Consider the following 24512-nt stretch of genomic DNA (forward strand, 5'->3'; position numbering starts at 1 on the left):
CAAAATTGTGGTGTTTATAAACGATAAAAGCTGATAGTTGGAATTTCGAATAAAAGTAATTTGGTTTAGTTATTTGGAGTGTTTGATAAATGAAATTGAATTCGATGATTGGATACATGTCGTCTGCAAGAATACGCATGCGTATCACGACATGGAACGTCAAATACTTGTAAGAGAATCGAATAACATCACTTATATAGTAGGTACTTATATTAGGACATTGAAATATGTAATATCTGTCACATAAGGATGTGCACGTATCTTCGTATATTTTTTTTAAATTTAATCTAGTCAAGCTTTAGTTTCTGTCCAGTTACGCTACCGTATACATCTAGACAGGCTAATGTAAATATTTAGGTATTTATTAACAAATGTGTTGTCTATTGAATACGTGTGACATACCATCCTCAAATGTCTTCTCCTAAAAATACCGAATACTCGGGCAATTATCAACGTTTTAACGATGATGGAAATGTATCACACGAACAAGACACATCGCATCGATCATCTCAAAGTAAGTCGAATCAATTATAATAATATTGTATAAATTCATTCTTGCGTTTACGAACAATTCGTAGTGAAAGTCGAGCGTTTTGACAAACCTATGATTATTCTTCCTTAGATGGCTTATTTTCTAATCATTGCTAAATTACATACTAATTGTTATTTTATAATTAATGTGCAATTTTTCATTTTTGTTCTCAATATTTACAATTACACATAATAACATTAAAAAGTTTTATTTAAAATATTATTGTATTTCATATATATAATGCATGCATTTAATTTGATTAAAAATCTGCGTACTATTCTATGTTGAGCACAATTTTTTTTCTTATATATATTTTATTCTTTATCATATTTTAGAATATGGATCTATGCTTTCATGTTCTTCTCCAGACAACTACATAAATCCATCCATTGAAAATAATCAAACCAACGAATTCCCCCAAAAATTTGAAACGTATGAAACTGAAAGGGAAAACATGACTGATAATGCAGTGCTTCCATTGCATAATTCTCTTTTAGATCATGATCTGTACTGGGAAATGAACTACCATAAAGCTGCAATATTTTTAGAGGTAATTGTCCTTGTCACATTTCTTTAATAATATAAGGTATAAAATAAGTATTTTACTGAAATTATTTTTATAGGAAGGTAGAAACAATGAAAAATTTGAGTCTCATCCGAAACATCCAGAAGATTTACCAGCATATCTGTTAGTTCATAATAATTGGTATTATGGATTAGACTTGTTGACTTCTCTTATACTTTTAGCTTTGGCTCTTGTGGAGGAGCCAGCTGTACCACTGTTTGGTGTAAGTTATTCATGGGAAAACAGCTTCCTCTTGTTACGTTATTTCTGTAGTTATTTCTGTATATATGTATATATATATATTTTTTTTGTTTAGATACCAGTATGGGCACATGGGTCAATAGAACTTTTAGCTCTAATCATTATAGGCATAGAATTAGTTTTAAAATTAAGATGGATTGGCTTATCGACTATGTTAAAACACAAAAGGACAATGCTGAAGGTAAGAAAATCAATCTATTAATATAAATTTTATAATTTGTGTAATATAAGCTTGTACTTTCACAAAATCTTTATTATTGTAACAGTTTTGTGCTCTCACATAGTTTAATTATGCAACTGAATTCTAGACTTCTTTGTCAATATATCTGAAACTTACACATAGTAATACAGTGGTTTTCCATAGCACTTACACAAAAGAATATGATTGTATTAATGAGAAGATAAGCAACCTCATAACTGTAGACTGTTTCAGCTTACGTTTTTAATAAAATAGAATTGATAATTCAGTCATAAAGTTAATATAATTTTGAACAGATGTTGTTTATGATAATATTACTATCAGGACATGTCTTAATAAGAATACTTATTTCGTTATTAATCAACATCATGTGTGTTGTGTCAATGATAGCTCTGTTAGCGATTCATTATTCCTTATAATGCACTTATTCATACTCATATTTCTTACGCAACAATGTGAAAGTATTAAACAATAATGATATGTTGTACATGCGATATATAATCTTGAATAAAAATAGTAATTATCCAATATTCATCAATGCATTAAGCTCTATTTTTAATTTTAATTTTGATCTATTTTTTTATAAAAGTATGTAATATCCATAAATTTGCACGCTATCGTTATATGCTGTACAAAAATTATGTAAATAAATTTTTGTTACAGTGCGCCACATTGGCCATCATGTTTTTAGAAGCAATGACAGTTTTAGTGCGGCAGTCATCACATTTTCGAGTGACACGTGCTCTAAGACCTATCTTTTTAGTAGATACCAAATGTTTTGGAGGTGTAAGAAGATTTATAAGGCAAATACTTTTGACATTGCCTCCAATTCTGGATATGTTAGGCCTGCTTTTATTTTTTATTACACTTTACACAATATTAGGATATTACATGTTCTCTGAAATGAATAGAAATTTTTCTACATTGCAAGATAGTTTTGTAAGCCTTTTTGTTCTTCTTACCACGGCTAAGTAAGTAATAAAAATATATACAACGATACTCATGAATTCTGTTTATATTTTAATAACGATTTCCTTGTTCAGTTTTCCAGATGTAATGATGCCATCATATTCAAAAAATAAGTGGTACGCAATATATTTTGTGTCTTACTTATCCACTATGTTATACGTAATGATGAATTTGATGTTGGCAGTAGTAAACGAAACATTTACAGCAGCCGAACGTGACAAATTTAAAAAGCTGTTTCTACATAAAAGAAAAGCATGTCAACACGCCTTTAAGTTATTAGTCTTAAAACAAAATGCAGATAAAATGCGATTTCGTCAATTTGAAGGACTAATGCGATACTACGCTCCTAATAAAAGTATATATTTAATTCCATGCAAATTTAGAATAATATAAACGTTCATGTACAAGTATATGAAAGTCATCTTTAGAAATTTTTGTTATGCAAAAAATATTTGTTATAGGTATAAGAGATGTTGTTTTAATGTTTCGACATCTCAATACTTCTGGAACTGGGGTATTAAGTGCTGAAGAGTTTTTGAATATTTTTGATACGATAGAACTTCAGTGGGAGCCACAATACTCCACTGTGCCTTGGTATCACAGTACTTCGCGACCATTGCAGATTCTCTGCATGGGAGCTCATACTGCTATTAGATGGACATATTTTGAAACATTGATGTGTAAGTATAGAAAAATTTATGCAAAATGAATTTATACTCGGTTATGCCCGGTAAAGATTGTGAAATTTTGTAGATATAACAATAGTTGCAAATGGTATTGCTATGATTATAAGGATACTGCAACCCAGCGATCGTTTTCACAGTGCAATTTTATTTGCTGCGTCTTGGGATACTTTTCTTTTTGGAGGAAGTAAGTAGAAACAAATAATTATAAAAGTATTGTATAATATTACAACAATTGTAATGTATTTTCTGATTATAGTATTCGTTAGCGAAGCGTTAATAAAAGTATTGGGCCTTGGTACAAAATGGTATCTTAGTTCTGGATGGAATCTTTTCGATTTAGGCACATCTGTAATGACACTTGTTTCTGCGTGTATCATACGTCTTTCTCCATCATCAACATTTTTTGTTCTATTCAGACCACTTAGACTTTTGCGTTTATTTAAAATGAAAAAAAGATATCGAGATGTATTCGGAACCCTTGTTATTTTAACTCCTTTAATGTCATCTACCGCGGTAGTTATGCTTGTTTTATATTATTTTTTCGCGATTATTGGAATGGAATTGTTCGCTGGATACAATATGCGAAATTGCTGCAAGTATGTATAACCATAAATCTCTCTATAATTGATATTGTATATTTTAAATTACGATTCATATGACAAATTTATTTAACAGAAATACAACAGTCGAAGATTTTTACAAATATTCTGCTAATGAAAGTACTACATTAGGATACTATTATCTTAATACATTTGACAATCTCATAGCCAGTGGTATGACTCTGTTTGAATTAACAGTCGTTAATAATTGGTTTATATTAATGAATGCATATGCATTTACTGTGGGCATGTACACAAGGATGTACTTTATGACATTTTATCTAGTGACAATGATTGTGTTAACAATTGTAGTATCCAGTTTCTTGGAAGCATTTCGATTTAGAATACATTATAAGAAATCAACGTCAAAACGAGATGGTGATTACATTTTCATATTTTTTATTACAAAACTGTAGTGTAAATTATTAACATTTGTTTCTTATTTCCTCAACCAAATCATTTGTACTTCTTAAAATTTTTCTAATATTTCCCTATTTTATGTTTGTTTGTAGAAGAAAGAATGCTTCATGAAGAAGTGGAATTGAGATGGGACGAATTGCAGTGCATAATAGAAGATTTTCAACTTCTGGAAAAATTAAGACCTTCATTCATAGTTGGCGTAAGTTTACACAAATATGTCAAACACATTTTTCATTATATTATGATTATGTAAATGTTTCACAGGGAACTACTGTATTTACTGGATCACGTCCTCGAACACGAGAAGTTCTACAGAGAAAAATGTATACAAGTGAAATAAGCGAATGGACCGTAGAAGCTAAAGAAGCTGAAAGACAGTGTGTATCAAATCCTGTATATAATTCAGAAGAAACATCTAGGGAAGATGGAATTTCTGAACAAGACCATCTTAGATCAACCGTGAGTGTACGATCAACACATCGTAATACATCTAATGTTGTATAGATACTCATAATAATAAATCAAATGTATATATAATAAGTAATTCTCGTGCTGCGTATTTGTAGGTTAGCTAATTAAAAAAAAAAAAAAAAATCATAAAATAAAAATTGGATAAGTAACTACATGTGACGTATGATAAGTAAAATCTTTTAAATTGCGAATATACTAAATAATTTAATTACATTTGATAAAATAAAATTTCTTTATTTTAAATGATACTATTTATATTGAGTCATACGAAATGATAAACCTTCTACCAGCACAGAAAACAAATATGCATTATACAAATTATTGTTACAGAAATGTTTGTTTTTCTCTTTTTAAGTATTATATTAACCTTATAGCTGAATTGTATTAATTTGGTTACTGTATGCATTATATTTTATATCAATTATAATATTAAATTAATATATATTAATATAATTTACATGTAAGTAAATGATAATGAAATTAATATTTTTATTTAAGTATCTAGAGATTATTTAATGTTATAGTTACATATTAGTAGGGTATTGTTTTATACTTATGTGAACTATCATGTATTAATTTTTACTTGAACAATTGTTTAATTATATGTTTGCGTTAATAATAAGAGTTACATCAACCAAAAATTAAGAGAAAAGTATAATGAAATTATACATGACATGTATGTAATCATTAGCATTTATTTATATTGGTATAATAGTAAAACTTGCATATCCATACAAATTATATAACAAATATTTTTAGATTATACTATCCTTATAAGTTTATGAAAAATGTTAATTATATCGAAAAATATAGACAAGTAAATTTATTTATACCATACACGTAATTTTATAATATATTACTAATGAATTTGTACGCCAACACCTCCTAAAGTTGTTAATGTAACAGTAAATCCGTCTGCTATTAATTTTCGTGAAATGCTTGAAATTGTTTCTGGTTGGGTATCTGGTAATAATAATATATATGCATATCCACCACCACCAGCACCTGTAAGCTTGGCTGCTAAAGCATAATTTTGTGCTTCTGCACAAATCCTATCTAAGGACGGGTGTGAAACCTGACACGTGGCTAACAATCCTTGATTCATATTAATAAGTGTCTGTAATGATACATTACATACAGTAAGAAAATTGAATATTTGCAAGAATGAAAAGCAATAATCACTTTCTTTAATCAGTAATAACATTTTGAGATTTAAAAAAAAAAAAAAAAAAAAAAAAAAGAATACTTACCATTAATTGTCTAAATCCTTCGAAAAGAGATTCAGTATCAGTACTTGAAAGATTGTTAATTTTTTGGATAACATTAATTGCCTCTTTTGATATATTATCAATTGAATCCATAATTAAATCAATAATAGCAGGATATTTGTGCTTCAGTTCTGCTAATTTTTCTATTAATGCCTTTGTACTTCTACTAACTCTTGTATCGACTAGTAAAATTTTCATAGTTTGTGTATTGGCTATTGGTTTTATATAATCGCCCTTTTTAAACTCTATTATTGATCCATATGTACAAATAGAATTATCTATTCCAGATGGAGTGCCATGCATAATTCTTTCGCAACTTAAAGCATATTTTGAAATAATTTCTAAATCAGACATATCGAAGGTCTTGCAAATACTTTTTTGTAAATGTGACCAATGTAGAAAACATGCAGCAAGAGTAACTGCAAAGGAAGCAGAACTACCAAGACCAGAACTAATTGACAATTCAGTATTTAAGTGAATTTGAAAAGGTTTTATTTTAATGTCATCCCTCTGTATCATATAAATAAAAAGATAAAAGAATACTTCTAAACTGAATTTCTGTTGCACATTGCTATAACCAATATTACTAACAAACTCTTTTATTTGATTATAATATACGTCATACTTTTCTTCAGACTTTCTATTTGTAAAAAAGAAATTCTGTACTTGATGTAGAGATACATTTACAAATAAATTCACTTTAGGAAAACATAATTTAATAACTTGTTCTGTTTCTGGCAATTCGGTAAAATCTACAGTTGTACGTAAACCTAAACTAGCTGCAACAGCAGTTTTTCCATATACTACCGCATGTTCTCCATAAAGAATAACTTTTCCTGGTGCAGAAACTTTGAATTGAATCATTTTATGTTTCTTTAGTTTTGTGTATACAACCGCTAATAGAACAAAATTTTATTTTTAAATTAATATAACAGAATATTAATATAAAATGGAGTAAGTAAGTAATTATTTGTAAGAATATAAACGTATAAAATGTTATACCTTTTATAGTTTAGTATAATCAGTTGACATTAATGATTTATTTTTATGTATAGCAAAATAGATCAGTTTCTTTGCTTATTCCACTGTTCTGGTGTTAATGTTTTTTGAGAAAATGCATGGATCGTTTTGAGTTCTTCTTCCAAAACTGCATTTACCAATCTGAAATATCAATATCAATGTAAACAGGGAAACAAATTTATATATAGTTTATAGAAATCCTAAAATATTTAATCTATATCTTTTTAGGTATATAAAACTGTAATACCTGTGACGTTGTAGTAACGGTTTACCATCAAATGCATCAGAAACAATCAGTACAGAAAATTTATCACCACAACCATCAGACTGATCTACCACTTCCTGTAACATTTAAAATGAAGAAACAATTGTATATAGTATAATAAAAGATATATTGGTCTATAAAATATTTGTTTCCGTAAAACTTATTTCATTGTCACATGAAATAAAAATTTCTTTTTAGATCACATGAAATGCTTACAAGGCAGTGTCTATTTTACTACTGGCTTGCACTAAACCCGTATAAGTAATGTTGTTGTTATGCTAATTTAGCAAAGTAATATTCAATAGCGGAGCAAAGTTCAGATCCATATGGATTATATAATTTACAAAAAAAAAAAAATGCAATTGTCTACTACTTGTTAATAAAGTTGTTGTTACAAATTATTACATTATTATATACATGTATTATTACAATAATCTAGACATATTATTGTGACTTGTTTATCTGTATATTTGCTTATGTAAAATATAATATGTCAAGAAATACATCACCGAACCTGTACGAATAAAAGCGATTTAATATAAAAACTGTAATTAAATGTGCATATTTTAGATAGAAAAACATTTACAAATTTATGTACAATGAAAATGCATAAATTTATGGTTCTTATTTGTGACTATATTGTAATTTATTTACATTTAAAATGAAACATACAACTATAAAAAGATTAATAAAAAATGAAAATAATATTATTATAAGAATTTTACAAATTAATATTCCTTCAGACTTTTATTTCCTAAGGACATATGAATATGACCTTGATAAGTTGATGCTCATTTACAGAAGACATGTATTTAAAATTGAAATACATCCTTTGTAAATGAAGTATATTCTCCAAAGGATGCATAAGTATGTCATTAACGAAAATATGTATGACGTAACACTTTATAGAACGTTTAAATGTTGTAAAATAGATGTATAAGTTTTTATAATAATTTGTATAGTGTCGTTCTTCTACTGCATAGTGCAAGCATTCTTACTTAAGTATGCACTGCAACATAAGGGTTAGAGAATATGGTATTAATGCACATTATTTTATTTCAGATTCATATATTTTTTAATGTACAAAACTGCTTATAATTGAAATATATATAAAAAATAATGAAATGCCCACACGAATATACAGAAACTAATAACATAAATAAATCTGGATACTTGTTAGGAGGTTTTAGAAAACGACTAACAATAGATAATATTATTATTCCCAGGATCGAACCATAAAATAAAATCGCTATCCAAAGATTGAGATTATGGTTTAATAATACATTTAAGTTGTTTTTACAGTAATTTAATATATCTTTTCTAATTTTTCCAAACACCGATTTAGCTTTTTTGTTTCTTAGTTTAATTTTAATTTGTCTTTGATTGACTACAGTATGTCTATTCCATGTTGAATTAGTATTGTCTAATAACTTAACGTTAGTAAATATATCAAGACACGTCCAAGAAACAAAATAAATGTTAAAAATCATGCTAGCACAATATGCCATGTATAAGTCATCTTTTATAAATAAAGGTAACATACTAAAATGTGAAATTATTAGAAACCAAAAACAAGGAAATGGATCATCTTTAAAATACAATAAAACTGGAATAGCGACTAGTAGAATTGACTTTTCGTGTACTTGAAATGAAAAAAGGAAAAATGCTAATGCGCAATTAACAAGGGAGATAATAAATCTCTCTTTTTGTGGATTTAAATATACATTTATACAACTTGGTAAAACTGCACATGTTGTCGTTATCAAACAAATTTTAGCTAACTGAATATTTGTGAAACCATTACGCAATTTATAAAGTATATTGATAGCACACCAAATGTTGGCAACCTTATCTTCAAATACACCCCTACCAACTGGAAATAACCGAAATATAACGTGTGCAAGTGTTTCTAAATTCTTAAGAAAAGGTAACCATATGATAATAAATGACAAAACTACCGTGACTGATATGTACAATAACATTTTTAAACGGAGTAACCAAAATCTGTTGTTTATAGGAGAATATTTCCCAAGTATGAAAAAAAAAATTGGTAGCGCATGATAAAGTTCCATTTGTTTATAATTTAATGCTGCCACAAATAGAAATGATCCAGGGATAAATGAATTTTCAAGCATTGCTGTAACAGCGCAAATAAATAACCCTAAAGATGCACAATTATATTGAAAATGACCGTAATCTATTAAAATTAAACCTGGATAATTCAACATGATTAAAAGAATAATATGTTTTCTATTAAAACCAAATAATTTGCATGTCTCTTTTTCAGAGTCTTCTGAAGTTTGATTAGTTAATACAAAATATATTATTGATGGTATATAAATTAAAATATCTACACATAAAACTGTTAATCTCATAAAATATTTGTGATCTTTGGATGAAAAACCTCTAGATTCGTGTAATTTTACATACGAAGAATTAATACTATCGGCAATATAGCCCAGCACAAGACTATGATAGGCTGTTAAAGGAGGATAATCTAATCCCCAATATTGTAAATCATTGTCTGTCGTATTGGTATACCATTTGTCAATTGGAAGATTTAACGTTATTTCTTGCCAATGTCGTTGTGCTTCGTAGTCTCCAAACATTGGAGACTTTTCTTGGCCACTGTATGGATGGTACGTAATGCACCATCTTAAAAGGAGGGCAAAAAGGGAGATTAATATAATCTGCAAATTCCCTTGCATTTTTAATCATATACGGTTGATAATCTCCAGCAATTTATATCCCAAGCATACCCTTGGTTGCAATTAACAAATGTTTCAGAAACAACGTCTATGAACCTATATAAGTTTATAGTAGAGAATTCGAGGTTAGAACTAACACAACATTAAAGAAACACGAATAACGTGTATGCTCACGTAATAAAACGTAAAAAATACGTACCACATGTGAAGCGTTCAATCCCTCGATTAATTTATTTTTAATATAACTCTCAGAATAGGGCATATTTAACCATGTACTATTTGAAATCTGGACTTCACTCCCGGGGATTTTTTGAATACGTGGAAATTTGTGTTTGATATAGTATATGGACTTTGCTTACAGTATTTACATATACGTAAATGTAAAACAAGTGTATAGGTGAATAAAACTGGAAGTATATGATTCTATTTTTTTTCTTTTATAATGAAAATTGTTTGTCTATGTCTATATCAATCTGACGTCAAATATATGGCAACGTTTAAAGTTTGAATTGAATGATTTTGATTTGAACCTATAATCAGAATGGTGGCCAGATTGCACCTGTGAGTAGACAGTGTTATTAGATCTGCTTTTTAGTAGTGCTGAGGTGTTGAGTAGTGCTCAGGAGGACAGCTGGTGCCCTCGTACTAAAAACTATGGCTGCATTCCACGGACATAGGAATATTATGTTCATAGCTACGAGCAATTTTGTCGATTTTAAAAAATAGGATTAGGGCTGGGGACACCCTCTTATTCGTCTATACCTTTTTAATTATAAACAAGAAAACACGTTGGTAATATTAAATATATTTTATCTGCATTTTATACAAAATAGCACCTATTCTCTGCAACGACTATCGTTATAAAAATACTTTTCAAAACTACCATTTTGCACTTTATGTCCTATTAGAATTCTAATATTGCAGCGTATGTGAAACATACAATACAGCAATGCTGCCTTTTACAACTTGTATTTGAAGTAAACTATAAATACCTTAACAAGTAATTTATAATCGTCATGAAATGCTTGAACTTACAAGTTAAGAATATTTGTATACATATACAGTATGGTTCTTAATGTGTGGCTGATTTTTTGCTTACTCTTCATAAAGCGCCCACATATTAAGAAATACCTTGTATATCGCCACTATACTGGAAAAGCAACAGCAAATGCTTCACATTTATAATTACACTAAGGATACTCAAAGATCTTATAATGTTTGCAAAAATGATTATGTTTAAGAGAATCAAGAATTTTCATTGTCTCTGGTACTTTTTTAATAAGAGGCTTTTATCGTACGTTCGCAAGAAAAATAAACAACAAAAACTGTATTTATTAATTTAACATGTCAAGTATTTAAAGTATATAAAGAGATTGATATTTCACAATTCCTTGTTATACAAAAAATAAGAATTCTTGAAAAACACTTTTTTTCTCTCGCACGTACAACCCCTTAAGTACATAACGATTATACTATCATTTTTATTTAATCATTTCCTTCCTAACAATTATTGTGAAATAATTTTTTTTTTTAAGAAAATGTAATTCCTTCTGGTTCTTTCCAAACGTACCAAAGATAATTTAAATATATGATTTCAGCACATCCTAGTCAAAATAACACGTTTTATCAAATAAACTGCTTAATTCACCTAATAAGAGAGCGATAACTTTTTCCAACAGATGTGTAAATCAATTATGGTTGGTGAATCAGTCGTCAGGTATGGGAGTATTGCAATTTCCATGCCATAATTTTGTTTCCGAATTGCAACTCGAATAGTTTCCAAATACATCTGCGTAGCCACGGTCTCGCCACCACGTACATAACTGCCTGTTCCATCCACAGTCTATGGTGCGAATCAAATCAGGCCTTTCCATACCAAGCAGCGTATAAAAATCTTGATCTCCAAGGTGACCCTACACGCAAATTCCAAAATTAGAAATTTATTAAAACACCTATTTACTTATATTTATTACCTTGAAGTGATATTTCTCAGTCATCGAGTCAATGCTTTCCTTCTGAACAATTTTATTGTAGACAGAGGAATTTCTTAACCTATCCAAATTAAAAAGCACCACTCCACTGTTGTAACCGGAGTAACCACCCGATGTAGAAGGTTCTCCAAACATTGTGTTAGGATGCTTATTACGGTACAGATACAAAACATGTCTGTAAACCGGAGTAAGTTCTGGTGCCAGACCGAACAAGGCTTGACTTCCGAAGGTATTGAATTCTTTGAAAAGATCTTTAATGTCTCTACGGAACTTGGTATCTGCATCAAACATTGCTGCGAGACTTTGTTCAACTGGAGCTACTCGGTGCAAACCCAATGATAAGAAAAACAAAGCATCCGAGTAGTAAGTTCCAGGCTTGCTGCTGAAGTGAGGAGACATGACCGATACAATGTCTTCCAGTTGCGATGCCAGATCGTGCACATCATAATATTGTATCTAGAATAAAAAAACCTAAAGTATCGATATCAGCTTAAAGGGGGACATTCGAGTAAAATGAAAATTTACTCAAAAGAGTATTTCTCTCATTAGTTTCCTACAAAAGTGCAATGCAAGTCTCTAACAAACACAAAGAGACCTTTTGATTATAATTTATCAGTGGTGCACCTTTATTTATAGTTGGTATACCTTTGCAATTAGAAACCAGTAAGAGACTCTGAATAGCAAAGACTGCGAATGCACTCCTACCTTCATAAATTTTCCGGTAGAGAACAGAACACCATTCAAAATTTGTTCCGCGATATTTCTGCTGTCATTGTCAGTTATTACATGAAATGCAATATCAACAGAAGATAATCTCAGCAAAGACTCGGTAAAGATCTCAAATTTCCTTTTCATTGGTGAGTTACTAGCGACTTTAGTGAATATACACCAGACATTATAGTAAATTTTGTCATTCGTAAGGAGTATCGCTGAAATCGTATCTGCTCCAAAGCTGGACTCTGTCGACGAGACATTCTCACGCCCACTGGTAGTGCGTGCTGACCAAAGTATACCATTTGACGTCTGATAACAGTAAAACAGCACTAAAATCACAGTGAGAATCGTCAAATTGATTAGCACCTTGCTTAGCAAGAGCATTTAATTATTCGTTCATGATCAAGCTTCCTCTGTGCCGTATCTCTTATTTAGAATTATACAAGCCTCTTTATTCAACGTTATAAACTAAACAGAATAAATGTTTAATTTAAACATATTCTCCATTTTGAAGTAATTTCTTCAGCATATAAAAATCCTAATGAAAATTATTTTAGTTTGTCAGACAAAAATTTCTAATAAAAACTACTTATTGGAGCGTTGCAGATTTGTTATGCACCGATGAAGAATCACAACATAAATATATGATGAATTTGAAAATAAATTTCTAAATGTTGGAGAGAAATTGAAAACATAAACAATTTGTGTTGATTTGTGTAGTTGCAATTGGCTTGTACTCTATGGCAAGGGTTCCAAGCTCACGTATTAAAAGTTGGTATAAAGTTTGTAGTGCCGCATGGGAAAAATTGACACAACTAAAATGTGGAGCGCATTCGCGTGTATGCATATACACCAGCATACTCGCGTTCTGATAATTTGGACCTGTTGCTTGTATTTATAATACAAAAATGATTAAAAATGCATTTTAATTAGATGCTGTTAATCAATTATTAGAGGCGCCATCGGTGACAAAATGTGTGTAGTAAAAATAGTTTCCACCTTTTCTATAAGATGACGCCACCGATACCTTATAATCAATTATTCCTAATTTTTGTATAAATGTATAATTAATACGATTCTTTGCTTTATAACACCACAATATATTAGTTAATATGTAAAATTTGTCATTTTTATGAATAATTTCTTAATGGAGCCATAATTATCGACTTTTTAATAAGTGGTGGCATCTAGCGAGAACAGTGGAAACTATTTTTTCCTACAAACTTGGGCGTTTAACCACCGATGGCGTCACTAATAGTTGATTACCGGCATGAAATTAAAATGAATTTTTAATCGTTTTTGTACTACAAATACAAGGCTAGAGGTTCAAATCGATAATGTATTATGTTTAACATTATACGTTACAAAACGTATGTACGTAAATAATAGGAAAATTAATGATTGTTTGCTATGTAGGTTGGAAAACCTTCCACCGCTAGATGGCAAGTTCAGAAATCACGTGACAGTTCGATTTATGTGAATTTATCGAATCGAGTTTCGATAATCGTTCGGATTTACTAAAACGGCGGATTCGATGCCGGCTCAACGACAGTTTGCAAATGGTAGTGCATACTTAATGTTGTAAAGAAAGTGAATTTTGTGCAACATTTTGCAGCATAAGCGCAATATAGTTACAAGATCCGGTTGGACGGCCTTATGATTACTGTCGATGGATATTACGTTGTTTGGTAAGAATGAAATGTCAAGTAATATGTATATCCAAATGGAGTAAGTAAATCGATGGCTGTAATGGCGTTCTTTTTTGCGTTTGGACGGTAGATAGATATCTATATAGATCGTTTTTTATTATAATAAGAATAACTATAGTTACTTAAAGGATTAAAGAGTGGCAGTTTCATAGTCGTATTATATACTCTCCTGACGAAAGAGATAATGCGCATGCGCGAGCTGGAAGCAACACTGGCACTGGCATTATAACCTGTACAATGTTTACTGCATCACTGCTCATTGCTTTTTAATACGTGATGCTAAATTATACTGAATTGGACAAAAAGGAATTAATTTCATTTGAAACAAGTAAGCTTTTCAAGATTTTTTTCAATAAAAATTTATTTTCTGTTTTATTCTTGACAAAACACACATCGCGCGAATGTATCTATTATACACATGTCTGTGACGAATACAGGCTCCAAGGCCTTCTTAGGCCATTGAAGATACACGGAAACGAATGAAAAACTTACTTCCAGATTACTGGCAAAATGTTCGTTTCCACGAATTGACTATCGAAGTAACATGAAATCCTTTCGCTATTATAGACGAATATTGTATCATAGAAAAACTCGAAAAAGGGCACACGATATCGTTGTTTCTTCATTTAAATTTTGTAGGAGAAGAAATTTTTAGGGGAAAAATAAAACGATCGTTTGTGCTTTACCAAAACATTTTCACAATACTTGCTATAATAGCTTGAATTTTCATCAACAATTGTCGCTATGAAGCTAACACGTCTTTACGATTCAATATGAACTGAGTAGTTTTCACAATCGGTTTGATATGACACAAGTTTTATATTTTTTGCACCTTATGGCGATTGAGATTTTGATTTAAGAATATTGCAGTTGTTTCGATTTTGTTAATAAGAAACAAGAAATGATTTTTTCTAGTAAAATCATTTCTGGTTTCTTACAAACTCCCAAAGAGGTTTACAAGTTGCACTCTTCTCTTAGAATGTTGCGATATATTACGACGTTATACACGTGAATATAATTTTTCTGTATTATAATATGAATATTCGAAACTTTTCACCTTCGACTCATTATTGTATAAATGTTTGGTTGTTCGAATCTCCAACAATATTTCTTTTTAAGCTCGACTAAACGATGGCCCATTCTCTTTTGATTCATGGTTATTAAACATCTATAGCTGGACCAGCCAGCAACATCAAAATACATTTTCGTTATGACAACATTTAATGAAATTGTTCTATTAGCTAAGATCGAGTTTCAGTTGATAGATGACTAACTTAACTTTTCGAAAAGTTTCATTCGTCACGATAGTCTACAGGAAAGTTATTCGTTAATGTTGTTATGGAGTTGTTTTCTTTTTTTAAACGTTTACAGCCTGTTAGAATAATAGGTATTTGAAGTCTTAAAGAAACAAGAAGACTTTGAAAAAGAAATTTCAGAATTTCATTATTTTATTATTATTGTTTCTTTTTTTTTTCTTTTTCTTTTTCTCACCAAGCAACCACTTGAATTATCATTTTAGTTGTAGTTCTAGTTATGCATTACCGTCAGATCGTAATTACTAGATAATTCCATGGAATTACCAAGAATAATGTAGTAATAATGTAGTAATTTTGTTAATACTTTGAAATGGATGGATTGAAATTGACTGGCTTCATAGTTGTAGTATTAATCGATTGAAATGAAAGGTGTTCGGAAAGACTAATTAGATAAGTAGAAGAATTCGTAAGAAATAAAAACGAGTAGTGATTACGATTTAAGTCGATGGTTATTTCGATGAATGAAGTAAATTTGTAAGAAAAACACATGTGTTTGAATGTTGTTTAGAAAATCGGACATTTCATATGCATCGCCGTGCATAAAACGTAATTAACTCGTTAAAATATTTGTACTTTTTATCTGATAGAATAGAACGTGTTAGAAGCTGACAGTCTTAGGAGAGATATTATCAGTCGATATAAAAAGAAATACGTGTCCAATATTTTTCGATGGTCTGGCTGCGTTCGAAATTGAAATAAAATCGGCGTGTAACAGAAATGTTTGAAAGAACGAATCATTGAGGAAAATGAGAGAGAAAAATGAGAAATGGAATAATTTAAATAGCTTGAGGTTTGACGAGTTGTCACGGTTAAATGTTCGGTTTGTCATTAAATTACTGTTTAGTGTTTGATACTAGGCGGATTTTGATTGTGAAATCGGGACTGCTTTCAAAAATATGACAATATTTCTTTGTTTCTCTTGTAATATAAATATAATTCTGTTAGGCTCGTGTCGTACGATCAAACGAGAACGTACGCGTTTCCTTTTGCGCCACGATTCCTCGAATTTCTCGAGAACACGCCTCAAACGGTACTGTTGTTCGAGGTTACAGGCCTGTCTACGTTGACGTTATTGTTAGAGTTTGTTTTCGCATCGAGGTTGCTTCCAAGTTTCGACGAGTCTCGAGGCCCGTCCAGGAAGTACGTCACCATACTGCCCTTGCCTTTGACCTGAATGCTGCCACGGCAGGTTAACGGATATCCCTTTACGACTAGAATATCACGAACCTCCTGGGTAACTTGAATAGCGTCCAACACTCCCGTTGACTCCATTCTCGAGGCCACGTTAACCGCATTACCCCAAATGTCGTACTGCGGCTTTCTAGCTCCTATTACTCCGGCAACGACCTATACCGAAACAGATTCAATAATGAATATTTGATTTGTTTGTGTGAAACGGGGTTAGGTGAAACTTGAATTAATCGAATATCTTTGTAATTACGACATTTACGTAAATGAACAAATTTACATTATAACAATTAGCCCCGTTATCGATTAACGTTACCGGTCCGATATTGATGCCCACACGTAACCGGAAGTTGTTGAAGCTGTGTTCATTAATGAAAGCCAGTTGTTCGCGTATCCTGAGTGCGTAGTCGGTCATAGCAGTGACGTGCTTGTAATCTCTCATGTCGCAGGTGTTCTTCGTCAGACCTGGGAAAAAGAGGAGTATCCTCGTGAAAATACTCGAGAGCCATAAATACCGTTTCGAACATCGATGTTTGTACTTTTCTTCGATGTGTTAGAAGTCGCGTTCTATCCTATTAATGAAATATTTTTAAACATGTCCTTATTCAAATATCTACACGGTATAAAAATCGATTTTTATCTATAGTAACGTTAATTCTTTTTACACGTTGAATATCGTGAATTATAATTAATTTGTATGAAAAACGGTTTCAACCCACTGAAACCTCGAAAATCCAAGTGTTGACGAGTGTGTACTTGTGACGCGTTTTGTAGGGAAATGTGAGTAAAGTAAACACATAGTAGTTGCTCACCGGATGCAGCCATATATGTGGCGCCTGTGCTCTTGATTTTCTCGATGTACTTGTACTGCTCCTCGGCGAGCAACTCGTCGAAATCGGCGATAATCTCGTTGAGAAGCCTGAGACACTCCTTGCCTTCGTTATTCGCCTCGAGTTCCACGTAAAACTCGGAAAAGTTCGGTATAGAGGCGAACATTATGCAAACAAAGTCGCACTGCTCGTGGTACAGCTCCTGGAAATGGTAATTTTACGCGAAACATTATTGAAATTGAACAACACTAAATCAATCGTCTTCTTACGAAAATAATAGTGCCGATCAGAGATGGGACGCTATATAATAGAGTATTTTCGTGAAAATATTTTCTTACGTCTGAATTGGCAGTCGATAAAAAATGTGCCGCCACATGCTCCGGAAGTATGTTCGCCAACAGCTTCTGATTGTAGGCCTTCAGGTGCTCCATTTCCTCCTTCTCCTCCGTTGCTTGGAGCTTCCACAAAAAATCCAGTCTGCGGCCACATCAAATTAACGTAATCAGTGTTGCGATGTAAATTAACCAATTAGTATTGGAAATACTAAAACGTAGATCTCTTCAACTCTAGATAATACAATCGTAATAAGTGTTGGTACATTTTTGATACGGTATAAGAATTGAATTTTAGCTGGAGTAAGAGGTAGTTGAGAGAGGTTTTTTCAAGACATTGAAACCTCCAAAATCCAAGTGTTTGTATCGGTCCCGCCTAACATTAATATGTGTATTGTATATCAGCTCTTCTCGACCAAACTCCAAATAGTAAATACCGTATGGCGTCTAAGGCACGGGCCTCTCTTCCTTTTCTTCCCCCCCCCCCCCCTCTCTCTCTCTCTCATACACATACCTCCACGGAACAATGACAAAAGGTATCTTGTTGTCAACTTACCTGTAAGTTGCCTCAGTGTGTTGCGAGTGCGCGACCAAGCAGGCCATAAAGAAAACTACCAAAACGCCAGACAGCCATCTTCCAGTCAGTTCAACTTGCCTCTCGTACAGAGCCTCGTAAATACTGATAGCTAGGTAGCAAGCCACCACCATACTCAATATCACCACTTTGAACACCGATGTCAGGATCTGATATACCGCGCATGTTATCATCACCAGCATCACAAGCACCGGGAAAAGCTGCAAGTATCATTGTTCGAAAGGGAGAGTTAACTTCTCTTTAAGGTACTTGTTTCGAGATACTCGCGTTCAAAAATATTATTGAAAACTTTCGTAAAAGTATGAAAAAATGAAAAAAATCATTAAATTCTCGACTTGATCTACATATGTAGATTGCCAGGTGATTGTTTTCAATTTAAATGAAAATGCGGTTTAGGAACTCGTTGAAAAATTGATACGTTATAAAAATCGAAATAACAAACCATTTAAAGAAAAAATTATTGAGCACATCGTTACTGAGATATAATTGATTAAAATTTGAAACTGAACGTAGAGAAGCTGTGCGGTAATAGCGTAAATATACATATCGATTTAGTATGGAGGTGCGTGAGAGCAGAAAATACCTTCAGAAAAGTTTCCAATTACATTTTCGAACGCGACTATCCCGAAACAAGTAGATACCTTGATGGGAATCATCCTCAAGCTAATTCGGTTCAGAGCTACTCGATTCGGTTTAATGCCGTAGACCACCAAGATCCTGAATACTCTGCATGCTTGGCAGTAATGCGAATCGAATCGATTACATATATCTCGTGAAACTTACGTCAGCAAAGACGGTGTAGTAGCAAACATCGTCAGGCGTGTCGATGGTCTGGAACGTTATGCTGGAATTGTTGAGCCGTTCTGTGATGACTGTAGCGTTGCTGCAGACACGAACACCCTCCAGCGTGATCTACAATTAGCAGAAAAAGACAGACGAAGACTAATCACTTTGTTTTTTTCTCGCGTCAAGTCTGTGAGCCACAATAGACGAAGGATCATTGGGAGGATCGCTTCATCAATCCTGGAATGTCATCAAAATGCACGAAATTTATCGATCGGTGTCCAGACAATGGGGGTTTACCACCCATTGATTCTCCGCTCCTCTAGCAGTGATTAGAGGGATATATTTTCAACAAGTGTCGAGGCTTGATTTACTCGGTCAACATTCGGGTACCCTTAGTCATTTATTTCGCATAAGAACACATTAAGCGAATATTTTCCACGTCTTCTTCTACATTTTCGACGAATTTGTTTATACTTATTGTTAGTGGTACATATTAAATACGAAAAAGAAGATTTTCTAGAGTTGCTTGTATCGATTAATTTGAAAAATAACGTATACGAGAATGTCTACGTATAAAATATTTGGAGAAATAGAAAATTTACAAAAGTATAGTAAACTGATAAACAGTACGTACGTTTACGTTCTTTTGCACTTGACTTTGTACCTACCAGAGGGCTCAGTGCTGTGATGAAAGTCAAAAACACTACGCACGTGGCCAGTGCTTGCGCAACACCGCGATTTTCGAAAATGTGTACTGCGGTATCTCGAAGAAACTTTGGTACTTTCTGAAAAATATAATATTGTTTATCGTCAAGTATTTATCGGGCATTTTAAGGAGCGTTAGATTATTGTAACATTGACTGGAATTCAGCCACGAATTCAAGGTCAAGAACAAATGGCAAGGTTCCAAGCAGCATCGCGATCGATTCAGTTTCGCTGGAAATGGTTCAAAGTACGCAAACTTAATGTGCAGAAGTTGATCTGAATCAGCTTCGCTGTCTGCGAATCGAAAGGTAAATTAATCGACATACTCACCGGATTTTTTTCCGCCAACAAGATCCCGTTAATCAAGCCGATCAACAGCGTGCTCACTGCTATGCACGTATAGAAGTATATGCTCCTGAAAAATGATTTTAGGTGTGTAACGTAGCTTCAAGTATACTCTCGATGATTCTTATACTCGAGAATTATGGATCGGATAAAAAAAAGTGGGTAATGAAAGTTGTTCGTCTCGACATCATTGGGGACATTCAATTATACCAAACTCGATCCCGATCGCCACTCCGTTGGGGCTGGGAGAAGATAAACAAACGTTTGGAGAGAATTTTGTAGTTTCGACAGAGTAAATAGTGAAAATTGATTTAAAACATAGAGTTTATTTCGAGTGGTTCGTTTACCCGTACAGAGTGATTACTATAGCAATCACGACCACCATGTAGACGAAACCGGAACACACAAAGTATGCGGATAGCATTTTGTCCCTTTCGCGGGAATACTGCAACAAATCGTTAAAGTGGTCTCTTTTTTAACATGAAAAATTAGGTAAGCTCGAAGGAAAAGTATATGCGATCGATGTTTGTTTACAATTTGAAGGTGGTATTATAGGTATTGGTGAAACAACTGGTTCGTTGCTACGAAGATATACTTTCCTTCTTCTATAGAATACGTATATCTTGGTTAGTTGTTGTTTTACATAATGAAAAATCGGTATACCTTTTCCTCGACGTCGGAAATGCGAAATGTTAGGATAAAAGGCGTACAATATTCTGCCCTTAACCTATCTATGCTCCTGGCGTCTATAGCACGCATCAAGTATTCGTTCACTTCGTCTTCTGGATCCTTTTTGCTCTCGGTTGCTTCTCCGAAGCCAAGCCTGTCGTTAAATAGATAATGTGGTTCGAGATAGAGAAAGATAGAAAAATCTAAAGGTGATATTCGTCAAGATTTCAAGATCATTGCCGTTTTTCCAATGAGATGGGATATTTTCGTTATTTTTATTTTCCGTCACGCTTGGGGACTCGAGTTACAGTTTGCGTACTTCCCTTATCGGTCCCATCGCTACTGCGAGGAATCGATACGCATCGAAAAATGCCGTTCCCTTGACAAATTACACTTAATTGAGAGAAGCGTTGGCCTCGTTAACTTCGTTGTCTCGTTAGCTCGATCTCGCACGTAACCATCAAAAGGACAACAAAGTGGTCGCTTACTTGGTTTGTTTGCCGTGTTGCGATCCGTGTCCCATCATCCTCATCTCCTTGGACACGTTCCCGTTCGCTGGTAAACCCTTTCTCAGCCCCGACGAGGGTATACTGCCCTTAAACGCGTCCCCAGGGACGATCAGGTACGTTTTGATATTGTGCTCCTTGAGGTACGCGTTCCTTTCGCCTCCGTTTCCCTCCTCCACCTCGTAGTAACCGCCCAGGCAATCCAACGTCTCTTTCGTGATGTGAACTCGTCTGTGGGGGAGGAACAGTTCCGTGGTAAATGTCAAACGTAACTTTGAAATCGATTGGTCATCTAATTTTCGACCATAGACAACCTCCGGTCGGAAAGCTTCGCTCTCGAATCGTTCTATCGGGAATATTTATTCGATATTCGTTAAATCAATTTAAACAAAAATATATGTATATCAGCTTATAGGGAATAACGAGACGAAACTTTGTTTGTATTTAAAGTTTATTCGTAGGATGGTTAGTTTCGAAAATAAACAATGTGATATTTTGTTTAAATTCGATTGTTCGACCGTTGTTTTGTTTCTTCAAATAGTTGAGCTACGCGTTCTCTTAGCCTCTCAGCCCTCGGCTCGTAACATTGTTACATTTCATATTGTTGCCTCTAGGGAGGAACCTACTTTGCATACACTCTTTCCGGAGCTTTACTTCTGTTTCCCGTTTCGCTTCTCTGGGGAACAGCGTTTTGTTTGCTCTACATATTTCATCAGGCATCGCTAAAAATGCTCGATTCGAATAGGATAAAGACACTCACCCCGGTATTCCGCCGCTTTCCATGTGATTCGCCAGGGTAACATCGTTGCTCCAAACATCGAACTGCCATTTTCGGAGCCCGAGTACACCGCAGTGAACTCTGCCAGTGTGAATACCCACTCTCATGTTTACGTTCACTGCACCCACCTCTCGGTACAATCTGTAAAATACCATCTGCTATCGCGCGAGAGTAACTGTCGCGAATATGTTTTAATTTAATTATCTTAACAAGAAACGTTTGTTAAGATCGGTTATAGTGTTGTGCATTAAACTTTAGTTAAACTTTGGCGCAATTCTGTGAACGAATCAACAGAAAACATTCAACGAATGGATTTTCATATGCGGGAACACAACATTTTCAACTGTCTAAAAATAAAGATCGAACAACTAAAAAAATCATGATAAATTCAAGGACGATCAGGGAAGGATCACTTGTTACGGAAATCTGTTTCAACGATATACTCACGTGATAGCGCTGATCATATCCAAGCCCATTTCCACGCAGCAACGAGCGTGATCCGACCTGGCCTCCGGCAATCCAGAAACGCAATAGTAACAATCCCCCAGCAATTTGATTCGGAGACAATGGTGTTCAGCAGCCAGCGTATCGAACCTGCGAAAAAACGCCCGGACAAGTTTCTTCTTTTTATCCTTTTTTAACTTATGTAACACGTTACAGTCTAAAACATTTGATTACTCCTCTTGTTAAGAACAACATTCTACAGATACCCTTTCGTGAAACCCTTTTAAAATATCCAGGAATAGTACATGCTTCGAGTTGGATCCGTTACATAAGTATCCTTCGACGTGTTACGTGTTTAATCCTTACAAATTTTATATAACAGATATTTATTCAACGGCTGATCAAATTCAGAACGTTCACTGTTTCGATTACGGAGCTTGTGATGTAATCGATATATCTGTAACGAGTGTTGTGTGAATTTTACACAAAGGGTACATTCTAGCTGTCGTAACGACCGAAGAAAGTGTCGTTGGAGGTCGCGATCGAAAACACATCCGTGAATAATGTTTACGAGTACGGGTAAGCAATTTTATTAACGAAACGTTTTGAACGTACGATATTTCAACGATAAGAAAGAATGGAAAAAAAAACAACCAATAAAACAGAACAACAAATTAACAAAAGCTTTTTTGCAAAGGAAATAACGATTCCGAATCGTCCGAGTTACCCTCTGCTAGGGGGGGTCTTGCACTAATTCGGGTCCACCCTGTATACAACAATGAAGAATCAACAAAGCTAATGGCCACTAGAAAAAAGAAAAGTGATGAAATCGGAACTCAAGAAATGATAACGAATACGCATAATTTAAACGTTACGCATCGTGCCTTTTGTGGCTACGAGGGATTCACTTACCACGCAAACAACTTGTTCAGCAATCTGACGACCTCCTCGGCTGTACATTGATCCGAAAGCAACGTGAATCCGCAAATGTCCGCAAACAGGATGCTGAAAACAGTTTTGCTTTACATTCTTCGAGACTCGGTTGACCCGTAATTAAGTCACGATGTTAATTGGAATTCGTTAGCGCGCGTCGGGTGGCTTTTAACGAGCCACGAGTGGCAGCGCGCGTTACTGCAACGCGTGATAGACGTGTGTACGACCCTGATGCATAATTGAGATGAATATATGTATATCATCGTTCACTGAACAGGATACACAGTATCGTTCGTAATTATTCCGCAATGTTAATCTTATTGTCAGAGAAGACAGTTTAAATTTCTGAACCATTTTCTTTCGCAAATTCCGAATACACTGCGCATCGAAAGTGTACCAAAAGTGGACTTTTTCGAGGTTTCGGTATCTTGGGCCAAGGCTCGAGTCCATTTGCTAACCAGTCGTTTAATCGTTTGCGATATAGACTGATGTGGTAGCTCTTCATTTTATTCGTTCGATCAATTGATTACACAAACATTCGAAACTACTTCAACAATCGATGTTGTTCGTGTGTATCGAAATGTAAAAGCAGCGCAAATGATTTAAAGTAGCAGTTGTCTCGCGATGCGTGGTTACAAAGTCACGCGACAGATCCTTTGTTCCTTGATCAATTTGTGTTCAATTGCCTGGACAACTTTTTCAGGGAAT

The 24512-nt window shown here is 33.5% G+C and overlaps 4 protein-coding genes across 9 annotated transcripts in view; 1 reads left to right on the forward strand and 3 right to left on the reverse strand.

The window, feature by feature from the left end:
* The first annotated feature begins 156 nt into the window (after positions 1-156).
* On the forward strand, positions 157-6400 carry LOC128895452 (two pore channel protein 1-like). 4 transcript variants are annotated; one of them, XM_054158062.1, is made up of 13 exons: positions 157-514; positions 868-1082; positions 1156-1320; positions 1414-1539; positions 2221-2528; positions 2601-2881; positions 2988-3206; positions 3280-3396; positions 3469-3808; positions 3888-4189; positions 4324-4430; positions 4496-4690; positions 6258-6400. In XM_054158062.1, the coding sequence occupies exons 1-13, from the start codon at positions 412-414 to the stop codon at positions 6273-6275; spliced, it is 2496 nt and encodes an 831-aa protein (XP_054014037.1). In that variant the 5' UTR covers positions 157-411; the 3' UTR covers positions 6276-6400. The 4 variants fall into 4 exon arrangements, with proteins under 4 accessions (XP_054014037.1, XP_054014028.1, XP_054014045.1 ...); XM_054158053.1 differs by lacking the exon at positions 6258-6400 and having other exon boundaries at positions 158-514; positions 4496-4948; XM_054158070.1 differs by lacking the exon at positions 6258-6400 and having other exon boundaries at positions 158-514; positions 901-1082; positions 4496-4948.
* LOC128895474 (bolA-like protein 2) lies at positions 5378-10573 on the reverse strand. 2 transcript variants are annotated; one of them, XM_054158090.1, is made up of 5 exons: positions 7472-7513; positions 7238-7332; positions 6973-7131; positions 5953-6866; positions 5378-5819 (listed from the first exon to the last, which is right to left on the reverse strand). In XM_054158090.1, exons 4-5 carry the CDS (start codon positions 6832-6834, stop codon positions 5562-5564), a joined length of 1140 nt encoding a protein of 379 aa, XP_054014065.1. In that variant the 5' UTR covers positions 6835-6866; positions 6973-7131; positions 7238-7332; positions 7472-7513; the 3' UTR covers positions 5378-5561. The 2 variants fall into 2 exon arrangements, with proteins under 2 accessions (XP_054014065.1, XP_054014074.1); XM_054158099.1 differs by lacking the exons at positions 5378-5819; positions 7472-7513 and adding an exon at positions 10163-10573 and having other exon boundaries at positions 6727-6866.
* Positions 10574-10752: 179 nt separating this feature from the next.
* On the reverse strand, positions 10753-13507 carry LOC128895483 (xyloside xylosyltransferase 1-like). The gene is made up of 3 exons (XM_054158112.1): positions 12660-13507; positions 11937-12410; positions 10753-11876 (listed from the first exon to the last, which is right to left on the reverse strand). Exons 1-3 carry the CDS (start codon positions 13050-13052, stop codon positions 11670-11672), a joined length of 1074 nt encoding a protein of 357 aa, XP_054014087.1. The 5' UTR covers positions 13053-13507; the 3' UTR covers positions 10753-11669.
* A 2285-nt stretch (positions 13508-15792) lies between these two features.
* Positions 15793-24512, reverse strand: part of LOC128895637 (adenylate cyclase type 6) — a 45835-nt gene continuing 37115 nt past the window's right edge. For both annotated transcript variants that reach the window (XM_054158395.1, XM_054158403.1), the window contains 14 exons: positions 23784-23876; positions 22875-23021; positions 22410-22568; positions 21632-21880; positions 21138-21297; positions 20822-20919; positions 20460-20544; positions 20093-20209; positions 19422-19550; positions 18600-18838; positions 18050-18188; positions 17694-17913; positions 17198-17346; positions 15793-17040 (listed from right to left, as the gene is read on the reverse strand). In XM_054158395.1, the coding sequence (XP_054014370.1) occupies positions 16717-17040; positions 17198-17346; positions 17694-17913; positions 18050-18188; positions 18600-18838; positions 19422-19550; positions 20093-20209; positions 20460-20544; positions 20822-20919; positions 21138-21297; positions 21632-21880; positions 22410-22568; positions 22875-23021; positions 23784-23876 (2308 nt within the window). In that variant the 3' untranslated portion in view covers positions 15793-16716. The remainder of the gene's footprint in view (positions 17041-17197; positions 17347-17693; positions 17914-18049; positions 18189-18599; positions 18839-19421; positions 19551-20092; positions 20210-20459; positions 20545-20821; positions 20920-21137; positions 21298-21631; positions 21881-22409; positions 22569-22874; positions 23022-23783; positions 23877-24512) is intronic.

The sequence above is a fragment of the Hylaeus anthracinus genome, unplaced genomic scaffold (assembly GCF_026225885.1).
Source record: "Hylaeus anthracinus isolate JK02 unplaced genomic scaffold, UHH_iyHylAnth1.0_haploid 0, whole genome shotgun sequence".
Taxonomy (NCBI): Eukaryota; Metazoa; Arthropoda; class Insecta; order Hymenoptera; family Colletidae; genus Hylaeus; species Hylaeus anthracinus.

Bases quoted from the DNA above. Each gene is read 5' to 3' on its own strand.
- LOC128895474 (XM_054158090.1), bottom strand. From the start codon at position 6,834: ATGATTCAATTCAAAGTTTCTGCACCAGGAAAAGTTATTCTTTATGGA. The intron at 5,820-5,952 runs GTAAGTATTCTT...GTATCATTACAG, and splicing joins AAGGATTTAGACAATTAATG to ACACTTATTAATATGAATCA.
- LOC128895483 (XM_054158112.1), bottom strand. From the start codon at position 13,052: ATGCTCTTGCTAAGCAAGGTGCTAATCAATTTGACGATTCTCACTGTG. The intron at 12,411-12,659 runs GTAGGAGTGCAT...TTTTTATTCTAG, and splicing joins CTACCGGAAAATTTATGAAG to ATACAATATTATGATGTGCA. The intron at 11,877-11,936 runs GTAATAAATATA...ATTTGCGTGTAG, and splicing joins CTGAGAAATATCACTTCAAG to GGTCACCTTGGAGATCAAGA.
- LOC128895452 (XM_054158053.1), top strand. From the start codon at position 412: ATGTCTTCTCCTAAAAATACCGAATACTCGGGCAATTATCAACGTTTT. The intron at 1,083-1,155 runs GTAATTGTCCTT...TTATTTTTATAG, and splicing joins AAGCTGCAATATTTTTAGAG to GAAGGTAGAAACAATGAAAA. The intron at 4,190-4,323 runs GTGATTACATTT...GTTTGTTTGTAG, and splicing joins ATCAACGTCAAAACGAGATG to AAGAAAGAATGCTTCATGAA.